At 46.1% G+C, this 16,727-nt stretch overlaps 1 protein-coding gene across 3 annotated transcripts in view; it reads left to right on the top strand.

Moving 5' to 3' along the window:
* The window catches only part of USP32 (ubiquitin specific peptidase 32), a 1,392,279-nt gene that overhangs the window by 1,005,181 nt on the left and 370,371 nt on the right, over positions 1–16,727 (top strand). For all 3 annotated transcript variants that reach the window (XM_085649438.1, XM_085649439.1, XM_085649440.1), the window contains one exon: positions 13,354–13,492. In XM_085649438.1, coding sequence (XP_085505564.1) covers positions 13,354–13,492 — 139 coding nt within the window. The remainder of the gene's footprint in view (positions 1–13,353; positions 13,493–16,727) is intronic.

Raw genomic sequence — 16,727 nt, forward strand, 5'->3', positions numbered from 1 at the left:
CAAAATATATATATATATATATATATATATATATATATATATATATATATATATATACATATGAACAACCGTAATTATAGAAAGTTAAAAGTCCACTGGGACTGCGACATGCACCCATTGGGGTGTTATTCTCTCTGAATCCGTTTGAATTTATTGTCTTTTATATTTCTATAACGGTTTCCATTGTAACTCTGTAATATTGTGAATTTACGTTTTAATACAGGGTGAATTGCAGAGCATGAAACTGTATGTATATTGTAGCAATTGGTTGTATTTGAAACCGTGAGCTTACGTTTTGAATTGCATATGTCCCGAAACTACGAGTCTGTCAACACTTTCTATGTTTCAGTAGTTTTTAATCTGTCACGTGAGCACTGTTTAATTTAAAAAAGGCTGAAAACTTTATCTCGAACGTTGGTGAACAAGCCTGCTTTGCAGGCGAAACGCGTATAACGTTTTGAGCTGATTAAAGATTTATGCGCAGCAGACAAGGCGTCGACTTTCCTTCTTTGACAAGAGGATTCTTATCTTTAATATATACATATATATATATATATATATACACACACACACACACACACACACACACACACACATATATATATATACCGAGCTATGCATGTCTGCATATGGGCCAATGGGAGGAGCTGGTCCTCAAAGATCAATATGGGGAGAACATCAAGAACAATGTGGTCATCTGGCTTAGATACATTGATGATTTATTTGTAGTGTGGCGTGGTTCTGTACAGCAAGCCAATGAATTCATACAGAGCATTAATGTGAACAATCTAAATTTACACTTTACCGCCACCATTAGCCCATCCCAGATTGAATTCCTTGACACCCAAGTCTATATCAGCAATAATAGAATAGAAACACGACTATTCAGAAAAAAGACAGCGGGCAATTCTACCCTTCATGCCACAAGCGCACATCCAAAGCACCTTATCAATAGCATTCCCTACGGGGAGATGCTGCGCATAAGGCGCATCTGTAGCAATGATCTTGACCTAAAAGCAGCACAGCATGAGAGTAAAAATCGTTTCTTACAACGGGGCTACAAAATTTGTATCATAGACAATGCCATAAAAAAGTCCATGTCCTGCACTAGGGAGGAAGCCATCAAGGATAAAAAAGTGGATAAGACACAGGTTGACAACACTAGAAAAGTTAACTCCAGCTATGTATCTCAGGACACTGTGGATAATACAAACGCCAAAGAGGAATTCAGACTGATAATACAGTACAGTCAACAACACAAGAGTCTCAATAAAATCTTACAACGAAATTGGCCATTGGCACTTAGTGACCCAGTAATAGGGCCCCTGCTACCGCAGAGGGTGTCCATTACTTATAGCAAATCGCCCTCAATGAGAGACACATTAGTGCATACCAGTCCTGAAGTGATTAGTAACAGTAGTTGGATGCAAACAGTCAAAGGATTCTTTAGATGCAAAACGTGTAAGGCATGCAATCAAGGAGTAAACACCAGTACATACAGAACCCCTTTTAGTGATTACAACCACAATATCACTAAATTTCTAACCTGTAAAACAGAATATGCTGTGTATGTCCTTTCATGTCCATGCAACCTGCAATATATAGGCAGCACGAAATTACCTGTTTTTAAACGTATCCTACAACATTTAAGAGCTATCACTAATCAGGACAACACATACCCCGTTGCAAGGCACTTCAGAGAAAAACACAAATCTGACAACCACCTCCTCCAATATTTTGTCATTGACTCAATAGCACCTAATAGGAGAGGTGGTGACCGTGAGAACAAACTAAGAAAACTAGAAACACGGTACATTTTACAAATGGACACTAAGTACCCTGCTGGGCTCAATGCTACAGAAGATCTATACACATGTCTAGTATAAGGTGATCTAGTAAAATCTGACGATTATTAGAGAGAGCATCACAACAACTACATACACTAGGTAGATCTTGTCATCTTTAGAACATGCTGTATAAACTGTTAATCGTTGAATTTTAATCATTGGTTATATCAAATTTTATTCAAATTCTTTGTGTATATATATTTAAAAATGATATTTTACTATTTATTCATTTTTTATATGCTTTTACCTATACTTGATGATTTTATCTTCATGGTATGTAAGCTATTAGAATATAGTCATCTTCAGTGGCACCTATCTGAATGTAAGACAACATAGATAGGTCAATAGATATAATTTAAAAGGTCTAAATTTCCTTTTTAACTATTTATTGGCGAATTTTTTGCACACACTATATTGCACTGGCACTTACGCACTTTACCGGTGCTGTCGGTTCATCTGCATGTCCGATCTAACTGTTCGTTCATGCATTGAAGACTGTAATATATATATTGAATATTTTATAATATTGAATGTCTAAACGAGATATCAAGGTTACCCACATAAAAGAAATAATTGCTATATGAGGGTAACATAAACCAAGGTATTTTACCAACATCATCCAATGATTTTCCATGATAAACAAATCTGCAGCAGTGTCAGTATCCTACCTCCTATAAACAGATTTAATTTGCTCACAAAATTATTACATATAGATTTAATCTACATATAAGTGGGCATCATTACGAGGTCCAACTTTCCTTAGGGGTCCAATCCATCACTATAACAAAAATTGTTCGAACATATAGATTTTAAATTATCTTTTAATCACATTGGGTTTATATGTACATTGCACTTTTACAGAAATAATATTTATATATTTTATTACTTCTGCTTTTAAATCAAGTACCATGAGTCACGTATTAAAACACAAACAAAGGTTTGCATAGGGATATTATGTACATATACCCTCATAAGCATAGGCATATGACTTAAACCATGAACAGATTGACGGTATTTTACAGAGATCTTTTAAACAGTGTTTTCATTGAAAAGAAAAACAAACAGTTATTTTATTATTGTTAACATAGAAACCAAGTCCAATTTCTTGCATTAGATTAGACTTTGGTTAAGCTTTTCTTTATGTTCATTGGAAAAGTTGCGCGCAATGCTTGTCACGTGATCATGATTACTGTTGCACTGTCACTTTAAAAGGAGTGTAATTTCTCAATGCCATTGTCATGTGATCAAGGCTCAGGCGAGCCGAAACGCGTTATGGCGACATATGGAATAAAGACGGAATAATTTTGCACACAATTTTGGGTTTGTGTCCATCCTTTGGGATAGCCGTTGAACGAAGGACAGCGGAGGAGTATTCAAGATATATATATATATATATATATACATATATATATATACATATACATATATACATTCACTGAAAAAACCATAGGTTTCACACATGTTATAGTTAGCGGAAATTTTACTGATAAAAAACCAATGAAATTCCCCCGTTATAGTTCGTGCAGGCAACTATAACTCACGCGACCGCAATCCTCTGCTGATGCTAATACTGTATTTAGACACTTATTTGCCCATGTCTTCTTCCATACATTTTTAGCTATACATATATTACAAATATTTTTTTTTCATAAAGACACATATGTCATCAGCAGAAGATTGCGGTCGCGTGAGTTATAGTTGCCTGCACTAACTATAACGGGGGAATTTCATTGGTTTTTTATCAGTAAAATTTCCGCTAACTATAACATGTGTGAAACCTATGGTTTTTTCAGTGAATTTGCAAGGTTTTTTAAATGCTAATTCCTAACTATAACGTGTGTGAAACCTATGGTTTTTTCAGTGAATTTGTACGGTTTTTTAAATGCTAAGTTACTTTACGCCATTCGTGGCGTGCGCGCCCACTTAACGCAGTTCGTTCCGTGCGCGCAGTTAGTTATAGTTAGGACCCTCTTACCATAGGAAATCCGCAACATTCTATTTGGAATAACTTTGGCGCCGGTCGACGAATCCTCGCGAAATTTTCAAAACTAATGGGGCGCTACGCTCCGCTCCTACCCTGAAAGTCTCGGGGGGGATTCGTCAAGCGGGGGCTGAGAAAAAAGGGGGTCCCAAAACGCGTTTTCCCATGCATTTTTCCATAGGACCTTTAGACACAGCTACAGCCCGAACGGCTGAACAGAGTTACTTGAAATTTGGCAGAGAGGTAGTCTACAGGTCAAGGAAGTGCCTTTTGTAGGTTTGGTGTAAATCTGTTCAGTAGATCCTGAGAAAATAGCATTTAAATCAATATATATATCTGTGGCAGCTTACGGTGCGCTTACCGTGCACTTACGGTAAGCTTACCGTACGCGTACGGTGCCGTGCGCGAGCGTGATTCTGATTGGCTGTTAGATCTGAGTAAACATTCGAATCGGTCGGAACCAGGAAGCTGCGTCCGCCATTTTCTCTCTCGCACTCAGGGGTGGAGGAATAACAAAGGCAAAAAACATGTAAAGGGGCTGTTTAGACAGCTCCTAACCACCTAGCCTTGATGAAGGTGTCCCCAAAGAACCCCCAAGGCAAAAAAATCAATTTTATTTTTTTAAAAAAAATCGCCGATTACGCTTACCGTACGCGTACGGTAAAAATTATTTAAAATAAAAAAATTATCCCCACTCTCCCCACCCCGTGTGCAAATGGAGCCCAAAGATCACCATTTGTGCATGGCATATATAAAAAAAGAAAATTTAAAAGATTTCCTTTCACAACGAAGCGCATAATATGTCCTCCATGTGCGCACGGTGCGCGAAGCGCATCGTGCGTACATGGCCCATCCAGCATAACGTGGGCACGCGGTGCACGTAGCGCACCGCGTGCCCACCGTGCGTGCACGGCAATAACTGCGTAAAGTGGGCGCGCGGTGCGCGAAGCGCACCGCGTGCTCACTGTGCGCGCACCGTGCGCGCACGGAACGAACTGCGTTAAGTGGGCGCGCACGCCACGAATGGCGTAAAGTAACTTAGCATTTAAAAAACCGTACAAATTCACTGAAAAAACCATAGGTTTCACACACGTTATAGTTAGGAATTAGCATTTAAAAAACCTTGCAAATTCACTGAAAAAACCATAGGTTTCACACATGTTATAGTTAGCTGGACATTTTACTGATAAAAAACCAATGAAATTCCCCCGTTATAGTTAGTGCAGGCAACTATAACTCACGCGACCGCAATCCTCTGCTGATGACATATGTGTCTTTATGAAAAAAAAATATTTGTAATATATGTATAGCTAAAATTTAATGGAAGAAGACATGGGCAAATAAGTGTCTAAATACAGTATTAGCATCAGCAGAGGATTGCGGTCGCGTGAGTTATAGTTGCCTGCACTAACTATAACGGGGGAATTTCATTGGTTTTTTATCAGTAAAATGTCCAGCTAACTATAACATGTGTGAAACCTATGGCTTTTTCAGTGAATTTGCAAGGTTTTTTAAATGCTAATTCCTAACTATAACGTGTGAGAAACCTATGGTTTTTTCAGTGAATATATATATATATATATATATATATATATATATATATATATATATATATATATACATACATACATATACAGCGTCCAGACAAACAGGCACCGACTCCGTGAGTAATTTCAGCAAAGAAAAGGTTTTATTCCAACGTTAAGGCACAGACGCGTTTCGGCGGACACAACCGCCTTGTTCACTGCATCCAGTTCTAAAGACATTTAGCATGATTAAATAGTCATAAGGTTGCACTTTTTCTAAATGATTGTCATGGTAACGGACAGCAGAAAAAAGAATAGACATAGTGAAAAGTCTGTTAAGTTTGGTTGTTATAGCAACCACATAAACGACTTACATTTGTTATCTATGCAACATTCAAGTAGATAACATGAAAAGTAAAAATACAGTAAAATAAAATTAAAAGTAAAAGGCTATACTAGGGTTATATTGTCACACAATAGTAGCAAAAAAGAAAGAGATTGAAACATTAATGGATAATATGTTTCACACTCGGTTTTTTAGCATTGTGTTGGTTACCTATGTACATGTCAAATGTGAAAGAGCCCAAAAAAAAAAAAAAAAAAGAAATATATTTAAAACACTAAAATAGTGTGCACAGGGGGGGTATATACATATGAGTTTTATGGTAAAATACCATAAGATGCTCACAGAAATTAATGTAAATAAGCAAGTGCAATAGTGTAAGTGAAGAACTCGTTAGTCAGAATAGGAATAAAGCCCAAGTGGGCAGAGAACTGACCATTCGGACCCGCTGTGCATGATTAATGAAAAGTTGTATTATGGGCAGGTAATCACAGTAGAGAGGAAAAAGTGAACTCTATGGGTGTGCCAACGTTAATGTAAAAGAGCGTGCAAGAACTGAGCGCTAGGAGGATTGGATCATAGAGAACAGAGAGGGTGTTTGAAAAATTACAGGTGAACACTGAGAGCTTCATCGGCATTCATCCCATGTGGGATTTTGGAATTGAGGAGAAGGATGTACCTTGATTCCAATCTCCTGAGTGCCAATTGCCTATTTCCTCCCCTGGGATTTTTGAGAACATTGTCAATGACAAAATAGGAAAGTTCTTGAGCTCTGCCTGCATGTAGTGAATTTGTGTCTGGCAACAGGGTATGATTAGTCATTATGCACGCTGGCTCTCAGGTGTTGCAGAATTCGGACATGTACTGGGTGGATGGTGCTACCTACATAGTTTTTACCACAGGTGCATAGTAGGACATACACGGCAAAATCAGTTTTACAATTAAAACTCCTCCTTATTTCAAATGGTGTGTTTCTGAAAGGCATGTGGACCAGTTTGGTATTTTTTCCATGTTTGCATGCTTTGCATTTACTGCATTTCGTAAATCCCTTGGGTGTTTGGAACCAGTTAGGTTTTTTAGTGATAGCAGGTGCATTGCGCACAAGTTCTTGACGCATAGATTTTGCACGTCTAAAACTGATTAAAGGGGTTTTAGAGCATGTTGGTCCTAAAATAGGGTCATTCCTTATATTGTTCCAATGTTTATACAGGATTTTGCGTAGAGAAATATGGTACGCATTGAACCCTGTAATTAATCTAGGCGTGTCTGTTTTAGTGAATTCATGCTTGGCCTGATTTTTATTTTTATTTGTTTTGGCAAATAGGAGTTCTTCTCTAGTGATTTTCTCACTCCTAGTTCTGGCATTGTTAAGGATTTGTGTGTCATATCCCCTACTTTGCAGTCTGTTGAAGAGATCATTGGTGGATTTGTCTAGACTCTCTTCTGTGCTGCAGTTACGCTTCATTCTTAAGCATTCTGCATAGGGGATGCCTTTTTTGACACTGTCATAATGGAATCTATTAGCATGCAAAATCGCGTTGCCCGATGTGGGTTTCCTATATGTTCTCGTTTGAATCTTGCCTTGGTTAACATACAATTCTATGTCCAAAAATTGTATACATTCCTTACTTGTATGGCTTGTAAACGAGAGATTGAGAGTGTTATTGTTTAAGTCTTGTGCAAAATTAACTGCACTTTCCTGTGTACCTTGCCATAAGACAAAAATGTCGTCTATGTACCTAGCATAGATGACTACATTTTCTTCCATTTCCAGGCTGTGTGTTGAAATGAGTACTTGCTCCTCCCACCAGCCCATAAGCAAATTAGCATAGCTGGGGGCGAAGCAAGTACCCATGGCTGTGCCCTGTAATTGTCTGTAAGACAATTTGTCAAATATAAAGACATTGTTCTCCAGGCACCACTCGGCCATTTGTAGCAGCATGGAGGTGTGTTTGTGTAAGTGTATGGGTCTTTTGTTTAAGTAGTACTCAAGTGCATGTAAACCGTCCCTATGTCTAATGCTTGTGTATAACGAGCATACATCCATAGTCATGAATACATAATTGTCATGCCATTTTACATCGTACATTTTAGACAAGAAATCGCCTGTATCTTTGGTGTAAGAGGGTAAGTCACATACAAAGGGCTGGAGAAAAAAGTCAATGAAACGAGAGGTGTTTTCAAACAGTCCACCAATGGCAGATATAATTGGTCTGCCGGGTGGGTCGGTAGCGTTCTTGTGTATTTTAGGTATTAAATACAGTTGTGGTGTGGTTGGGTAGTCGTTCTTTAAAAAATCAAATTCCAGTTTGGTGAGGAGTCCTTACAATATATATATATATATATATTATAATATAATATATATCATGAGATATACACACAGCGAGAGGGCAAGTATACTCGGTTTTTCCTTGCTGGGGTTTTTGTCCCAGAACCCGGGTATATCTATCTCTCTCTCTCCCTCTCTCATGGGGGCGAGTCTTACGTGTGTGCCGATCTGGCCAGTATCCATTAACCATTGTACCTCTGGGGGCGGTTGGCTGGTTTCCTACCTGGTGATCCGCCCATCTCTTTTTGACGACGCATACGTGCTGCTGCATTTCATTAGGCTTTTTGCATGTGTGGTGTTATTCTCACTGTCCACACATTCTGCTTATGTGTATCCCTGTCATCCACATACATGTATCTCCTGGTAGTCCTGGTTCTGTGTATCTCTGCATGGTGACACCTGTCCCTCATCATGCCATTTTTGACATCCACGGTTGTGCATGCTCCGTGTGTATGCTCTGACTCTGTCATACTGTCTTGTTCCTTTTCTGGGACTTTGTCTATTGCAGATCCATGGGACCCTGTGCTCTGTTTAACTTCTTCTGGCAGAAGTTGGGAATTTTTTCCATTATGCACTGGTTCTGGTAAATGTGCTTCCCTTTCGTCCCTATCTGGACGAGAGATTATGGTACCCTTGCTTCCCCTTGTTAATACTCCCTTACAGAGCTTAATGTGTCTGGTTTCAGCCACTCTGGCATTGCTGTCCCCACCGTGTTTTGGTCAGTGTTATTGACGGATCAGTTCTCTTTGGAACTTGGTGGGTTTCAGTCGCAGACCCTTCTCCAATGGGGTATAGCTTTGGTATCCTAAGTTAAGGAATCTGCGGCTAGATGTCTCTATAAGATGAACGAGTTACTTACCTTCGTTAACGATGTATCTCGTAGAGACACAGCCTAGACACAGATTCCTTAATGCCCACCCATCCTCCCCGCTCTGCGAGGGCCTTTTTAGGTTGGGTTCTACCCACTTGCCTGCTTACAGGTGGCCTTTGTCTTACTGTGGGATGGTCTGCTTCACCTCCCTCCTGGGTACGATATCTCATGCTGTTTTATCTATTGCTTCTCTACCCTTTCTCGTAATTGGGTGGTGGGTTCCAATGTCCTTCCACGCTCCTCCTCCACCCTGGTTCTTCCAGTGTGGGGCTTGGTCATGTTCTTCTACCCTCCCTTCCACCCTCTTCCATTTTCTAACCATTACTTGGGGTCTCCTTGATTGTGTTGATGTTAATTAGTTTGGGGTCTATTTGACTGTGCTACAGTGAATAGGTCATTTATGGGGTGTATGATTGCACATTCTCTGTTGTTACAGACGTGGTCAATTACCATGAGTCATGTTGTTCCAGTTCTATTACCCTTACAGTTACATACTGTGATTGCAGACTGCCTATCTTTTGCCATGACAGTCATCTCCAATGCCGTTTTGCCTCATAGGAGGGCATGGCACTTCGCTTCTGCTACACAGTTTCTAGGGGCGAGTACTCTGCTCTCCCCTTCAGTCCCTTACAGTATAAGTACTCTTTCACTGATCTACATGGTGATGGGTCTCATCACGCTATGATTTCGTGTCATTGTTGTTTTGAAGATTTTTCATATTTTTTAGCACACTCTTCCCACACTCTTCCGGTTTTGGTAGAGGCTCCGCGTTGTGGTGCGGAAAAGCTTCACAGTAGAAAACTAACGTCAGCGCGCCGTGAGGGATTTATAAGGCTCCATTGACGTCAAATCCATGGACGACGTCAGGATGAAGCCATGCGACGCCATCCCCCAGCGTGCAGAGGTACTGCTGAAGATTCTCCGGATCCAGTCTGATGCCTGGGGATATTCTAAGTTAAGGAATCTGCGGCTAGACAGTGTTTCTGCCAGATACATTGTTACCAAAGGTAAGTAACTCGTTCGTTGCGTAGAGCGCCTGAGGCCTTGAAACTTGAGCTTCCTACGGTGGCGGTTAGGACTAACCACCTGACCGAGGTGCTTCAATCGGTAGCGGCCTCTTCAGAGCCCCTGCTGCCGTTCATTGAAGCCCTCATGGACATCCTTCTAGGGCACTTGGTCCAAGGCGAGCACAGGGGCTCCTGTGGATAGGATGATTGCCCGACGCCACTGCCCAGCCCCGGGCGACCCCATTTTTCTTTCCCAACACCCTATCCCCGAGAGCTTGGTGGCCCAAGCCTCGACTTCCTAGGATGCCTTCCCTACTGCTCCACCTGATAGGGAATCCAAGAAGCTGGAACATTTTGGGAAGATGTTTTCTTCCGCCTGCTTAGGACTGCGGTCGGTGAACACCAAATGTCTCTTGGGCCATTACTCCCATTCTGGTGCTGCCACAGTGCCCGGAGGAGGCCCGAGTCGTACTCTCCCGTGCTTTTACGGAAGGTAGAGACGCAGCCAAGTTTGCCATACGATGTGCACTGGATACCGCCGACTCGCTAGGCAGGGCAATATCAATGTTGGTTGCCCTGCGACGCTACGCTTGGCTGTGGTCCACTAGCTTCTCGGTAACCCTGGACGTAGTTCGCGTAGTCGCGCTACGCGAAGTGCACTTTGCACTACGCACGCTACGCGTAGCTACGCGAACTGCGTAGTGCAGTAGGGAAAATGCTGTTCGCAATGATTGCACAGTGCCAGATGCTTGTCCGTACTGTGCAATCATTGCGAACGGCATCATGCATAGTGCAAGCGGTCGTTTTTTGCTGCTCGAGTAGATTTCTACTCGAGCGGCAGCTTTCTCAACGCGGACCAGTAGTTTCTCATCGCGAGCGGTCGCGAGCATACGCAACCACTCGCAATGAGAAACCTGACCTCCCCGCATTGAGAATGTCGCCGGGAGGTTTATTTTCCACGCTCTCAATCGGGAACTTGATGTTGCCGATCGCGAATGAGGAAAAAGTCTCGTCGGGTTGTTGATTTCGCTCGCTCGCGGCTGCCAACTTGACGTGGAGGACCGCGAGCGAGCAAAATATGTCCGCTACGCTACACGTTTTTGCACTGTGCTACCTGCGATTCGTGTAGCGCGTAGTTGCACAAACTACGCACACTCCGGAAGCGTAGCGTAGTTTTCCGCCCAGGCCTACTTCTCGGGTGATGTCCAATCAACACTTTTGGACATGCCCTTTGATGGCTGTCATGTGGTACTGCAGCAAACAGGGCGGGGTGGGGTTGGGTGGTGGACCCTATGTCAAGAGGCTCTTCGCCTTTGGATGTGGCTGGAACGTCGGGGCATGTGCCTGGTGGTTCAACACCTGGCAGGTTCTCTGAACACCAGGGCAGACGAACTCAGCTGCCGGTACATGATGGATCACAAATGCCATCTTCACTCGGAGGTGGTGCAAGCTCTCTTTCAGCAGTTGGGAGAGCCTTGGTTAGAACTATTCGCCACAAAGAGAACGCGCAATGTCAGCAGTTCTGTGCGTTGGAATTTCCAAGGCGGCACTTGCTCTGCAACGCTTTTCGTCGCAAGTAGAGTTGCGGTCTACTATACGCCTTTCCGCCTATACCACTTCTGCCCAGAGTGCTGAAGAAGATCAAGAGCGACTGGGCCCAAGTCATTATTGTGGCTCTGTACTGGGCACGAAGGGTCTGGTATCTCGAGCTCTTGAACATGCCCGTTAATCCTCCAATCAGACCTCCTCGTCGGGAGGATCTTCTGTTGCAGCAGCAGGGGACGGTCCTCCACCCGAACCTGTCCAGCCTCCACCTCCTTGCGTGGAGATTGAGCGGCGACAGTTGATAGCTTTCAACCTTCCTCCCGAAGTCTGTAATGTTATCTTGGCAGCCAGGCATCCCTCCACCAAAACAGTATATGCCTGTATATGGAACAAATTTGTGGCATGGTGCACAGCAAAGGCTGTGGATCCCTTTCTGCCCCTCTTTCAGAAGTTCTACTTTTCATTTTTTCCTTGGCCCAGCATGGCTCTGCTCTGCTCTGGGCACTCCCAAGGGCTATCTTTCGGCCATTTCAGCCTTTCTTCGCATCCAGATCAACCTTCTCTTTTCAAGTCCCCTATTGTAAATCGTTTCCTTAAGGGCATTACTAACATGTTTCCTCCGATTCCTTTTGTAATGCACCAGTGGGACTTGAATCTTGTTCTGACCTACCTTATGTGCGCTCTTTTCGAGCTGCTACATAACTGTCCTCTCAGACATTTGACACGCATAACTGCCTGCTCGCAGGGTGAGTGAGCTTTAGGCTCTTTCTTCCAAACCCCTTTCCCTGGCTGTTCATCCAGACAAGGTTGTCCTTCGAACTCAACCTTCTTTTCTTCCCAAAGTGGTTACCTCTTTCCACATAGGACAGACCATCACTTTGCCCACCTTCTTCCCTCCCCTGCATCCTTCTAAAGAGGAGAGGCTCCACCGTCTGGATCCAAAATGTGCGCCCTCATTCCATCTGGATTAAACAAAATAATTCTGGGTGGATGATCAGCTCTTTGTTGGCTATGTGGCTGCCAAGAAAGGTCCGGCTGTGTAAAAGCAGACTATCTCTCAATGGGTCGTTCTTTGCATCAAAATGTGTTATTCTTTAGCGAAAAAGGAACCTCCAGTAGGGCTGCACGCCCATTCCACCAGGGCGACGGCTGCCACTACTGCTTTGAGACGTGGAGTCCCCCTTCATGACATCTGCCAGGCAGCCACATGGGCTTCATTGCACACGTTCACCAAACATTACTGCCTGGACAGCCAAGTCCAGAGAGGCGACTTCTTTGGCCGTTCAGTTCTCCAGGACTTTCTGGTGTGAACTTAGTTCTCAGACCCAACTCCGGGGTTGGTATTGCTGGGGTATCTATTCTAAGGCAAGGAATCCATAACTAATAGTCTCTTTCAGATAAACAAGTTACTTACCTTTGGTAACAATATATCTGTAAGAGACATATATTAGTTATGGATTCCTTACCCCCCCACCCATCATCCCCGTTCTGCGCACTGATTTCTAGGGTAAAGAACATCCTTTCAGGGCCCTAGTTTTGTGCACCAGTGGTCAGTGTCTTGCATGGCTCTGCGCTTCTGGCGTGGAATGTCGTGTAAAGAACTGACATCAGCGCGCAGGGGTAGCTTCTAAGTAGACACCGCAACGTCATACCGGCGATCACAATGCCAACGTCGACCGACGCCACCTACCGACATGCAGGGGTACTGCTGAAGAAAAATTCTCCGGATCCAGTCTTGACACCTTGGGGTAATTCTAAGGTAAGGAATCCATAACTAATATATGTCTCTTACAGATATATCGTTAACGAAGGTAAGTAACTTGTTCGTCTGTTTTTAAGGAAGGTTAAAATAGGCAAATGTATACTTACAGTCGTACTTAAATGTGTTTGTTTTTGTTTTCCAGTACCAACAGAAAAGGGTGCAACTGGTCTCAGTAACCTGGGCAACACATGCTTCATGAACTCTAGCATCCAGTGTGTGAGTAACACACAACCACTGACACAGTATTTCATCTCTGGAAGACATCTTTATGAACTCAACAGGTAATCGAGATGGCTGTTTTTTTTAGGATTAGCTGATGATGATAGCAAACATTCAAAATGTGCTGATTTGTCTCTGAAACAGTGGCTTGGCTACTCTGAAACTTCACACTCCAAACAAAAAAGGTCAAAAAGCTTGCCTTGGCCTATGCTTGGATAGTGATTCAGGATAGATTATGAAAGGAAATCTTCATAGTAGTAGCTGCCTTATCTGATAGAGACTACTAGCTGCAGATTCCTTCATGTAGAATTATCCCCAGGCGTGAGACAAGATCCGGAAACTTTTTTGCCACAGCATCCCTGAGAGCCGGGGGCGGAGCGACATCACGCGACTCCGCCCAGGCTTTGTCCGCATATGTGACGTCAGCGAGGTCACATAAGACCCGCCGCGCCTATGTCAATTATTTCCTTTTCCGTGTGTAACGCGGATCCGATCCTTGCTACGGGCCTGTTTACGCCCCCTTTTTCTTCCATTTTCTTTTGGTGGTCTGTGTGCGAATGCCTTCGGGCTTCAAAATTTGCACGTTTTGTGGGCGTCTTATGTCGGCAACGGACCCTCACCTCATTTGTATGTGGTGTTTCGGGGAGGATCACGGCACCACAGATTGTGCGGCGTGCCAACAGTTGAAGCCGAAGTCGCGGCGGGAGCGCCAGATGAAACTTCTCTCGGTGCGTCTCTCCAGGTCGACGTCCTCCTCTCGGTCTGCTCCGGCGGACGGCTTCAGATACGGCCGTGGTCGTCGTCCTCGCCCTTCTCCGATGTCACGTGAGCGTCGCTCCCCGGTGGGTAAGTGTCGCAGTTTGTCCCCGGGGGCTGGTTTCCGGCCTACCGGGGGCGTGGACTCTCCGTGGGTGATGCGGCACCACGTGTCGTCCTTCCCACCGTTTCCCGGTGTTGGGGCGTCGAGAGTCCAAATGGAGAAATACGAGGCGACTTTGCAGGCCTCGCTGGCGTCTCCTCCTCCTTCCCCTCCTGGGGCGTCGGCGGATCCCTCGCCCTGCGCAGGGCCCTCCGCGGCGGCGCCGGTGGCTCCGGCTGGTTCTGGTTCCAGGCTTGGAGGATGTGGTGCTGTTGGGGTGCTGCTCCTCTGGGGCACCTCCTTCAGACCACGGCGTCTCTGCCTCACCGCAAACTCCCGTGGGGGTCCCTGTGGTGTCGCGGGAGGTCGCCGGGGCTCGGGTCGCATCCTCGAGCCCCTCTCGGTCCTTTGACAAGGTGGTCCTGTCTAAGGCCGAGGTGACGCCGCTACGGCACCGGCAGCAGCTGGACCGTGCGGAGCCACAGGGGTCGGTGGACCCTCCTCGTCCTGCTGCGGGTCGAGGCCGAGGGAGGACCCCACGTCCCTCCCCACAGGCGGCTGCCTCGTCAGAGGGCGAGTCGGAGGTTGAATCGTCCCTGGCGCCGCCACATGCGTTGCCGAGCGATCTTCGCCTCATTCTGGGCCGAGGCTGGCGGAGGGCTTCGTGCCACTCCCCAGGCCCGTCTCGTTTCTCCACGCAGGGGGCTGCCTCGACGGGGGTCGGGTCGGCGTCATTCCGGCGCCGCCCCGGAGCCGGTGCGGCTCCAGCTCTACTCCAGTCTCCGCTCTGGTCTCCGGTGCGGGGTGACTTGGAGGTACCTTGTCCGGTGACGCCGGATGGTGCCGACGTCCTGCCTCAAGCAGCGGACTCTACGGCTCCGCGCAGGAGATGTACAGCGGATTCGTCTTCGGACGCTCCTCTTTCTTCTCCGGAGGCAGACTGTATATTGGTGTTGTCCTCCCTGGAGACTGGTCGCCGTGTGGTGTTTTTCTCACCGGCATCGAAGGGCTGCTCCCCGCCCTTCCTGAGGCAGAGGTGTTCGTCAGAAGAGTGGCAGGTCCCTATTTCTTCGGCTCCTTCTGACTTCCAGGTCGGGCCCTTGCCTGTTCTGCTTGGCCTCGGGGACGGCCGCCTTAGTTTGCAGCCGTCGCCCACGGAGGAGCTGCTTTCTCCACCGCAGGGCCCTCCGGAGGTGGGTGCGGCCTTCGCTCACGTGGTGTCCACGGCTGTGGGCATCCTGCGCATGGGTGACCCGTTGGCTCACTTTCCGGCGGACCATCTATTTGAGGTCCTCCACCAGGGCTCTGGTGGAAGGGAAGTCTTACTTTATTCCTTGACGGGGGCTTGGAGGCGTCCTGCCTCAGGGGACCTGGTGCCTCGGCATCTTCTGCACCGGCATCTCCCGGCGCCGTGTGACCCGGCGTGTCTTTCCCTTCACCCCTCACCCCCCTTTTGCGGACTGCTTTTCCCTCCCTGTCGCCACTGTTGACTCCGCCGTCCCGAGGGGCCCGCTTGCTGGACTCTTGGGGGCGCAACATGTTCGCCTCAACCAGCGCGGCCCTTCGGGCCCTTAACACCTTGTGTGTGCTGGCTAGGGCCTCCTCCTATTTGTGGGACTCTGCTGTGTCTTTGGGATCTGCAGCATCCCAGGAGTCTGGTCAGGTGGACTTATGGCATCATGCATTGGATGGCCGGGAGCTTGCGGCATCTCTTCTCCGCTCCGCTCTGGACATCTCAGAGGTGCTGGGCCGGGCCATGGCTTCCTCAGTCGCTCTCCATCACCATGCTTGGCTTCGGGACGGAGTATTCCCTGAGAATATTTGGGAGCGACTCATCGACCTTCCGTTTGATGGCAACCTGTTGTTCCATGCCCCGGCTGACTCCGCCATCCAAAGGCTCTTGGCGGGGCTCCGTCCTCCTCCTCCGCCTTATTCTCCTCCTCCTCCGTCCCCTCCTCAGTGACTTCTGAGTTGGGTTGATTCTGGGCCTTCTTAGGCCGGTTGTTCTGGCGGTGGAGTATGTGTTTTTTGGCCGTTTACGTCCTTCCTTGGGACTTTGGCATTATTGGCTGGTGGACGGCCCTTGTGTCGATTGTGTGTGGGCTCTGCAGGAGTTGTTGCGCGGACTTGGCCCTGAGATTGGGCCTTCTACTTTGCTTGGGTGCTTATCATGCCTTCAGCGGGGGTGTTTTTTTCCCCGTGGCTCTTTTGTTTTTCCTCTGCTGCGGTAGTTCTTCCAAAGAGGGTTCCCATATCTTGGGACTTAACGTACCCTATGTGGGGTAGTGGAAGCTGTCATATAGCTTGCGCTCTGCTAGAGGGTTCTGGCCGCCTTCGGGTGCCTGTTCTCCATGGCGTTTAGGTAGGTTGCTTTTGCTGCCTTGGGTCCTGTGTGGTTGGGTGCCTGGGCATCTCCTCCTCTCCCTGCTCCTGTCCTG

The sequence above is a fragment of the Triturus cristatus genome, chromosome 3_2, assembly GCF_964204655.1.
Source record: "Triturus cristatus chromosome 3_2, aTriCri1.1, whole genome shotgun sequence".
In the NCBI taxonomy this organism is placed as follows: domain Eukaryota; kingdom Metazoa; phylum Chordata; class Amphibia; order Caudata; family Salamandridae; genus Triturus; species Triturus cristatus.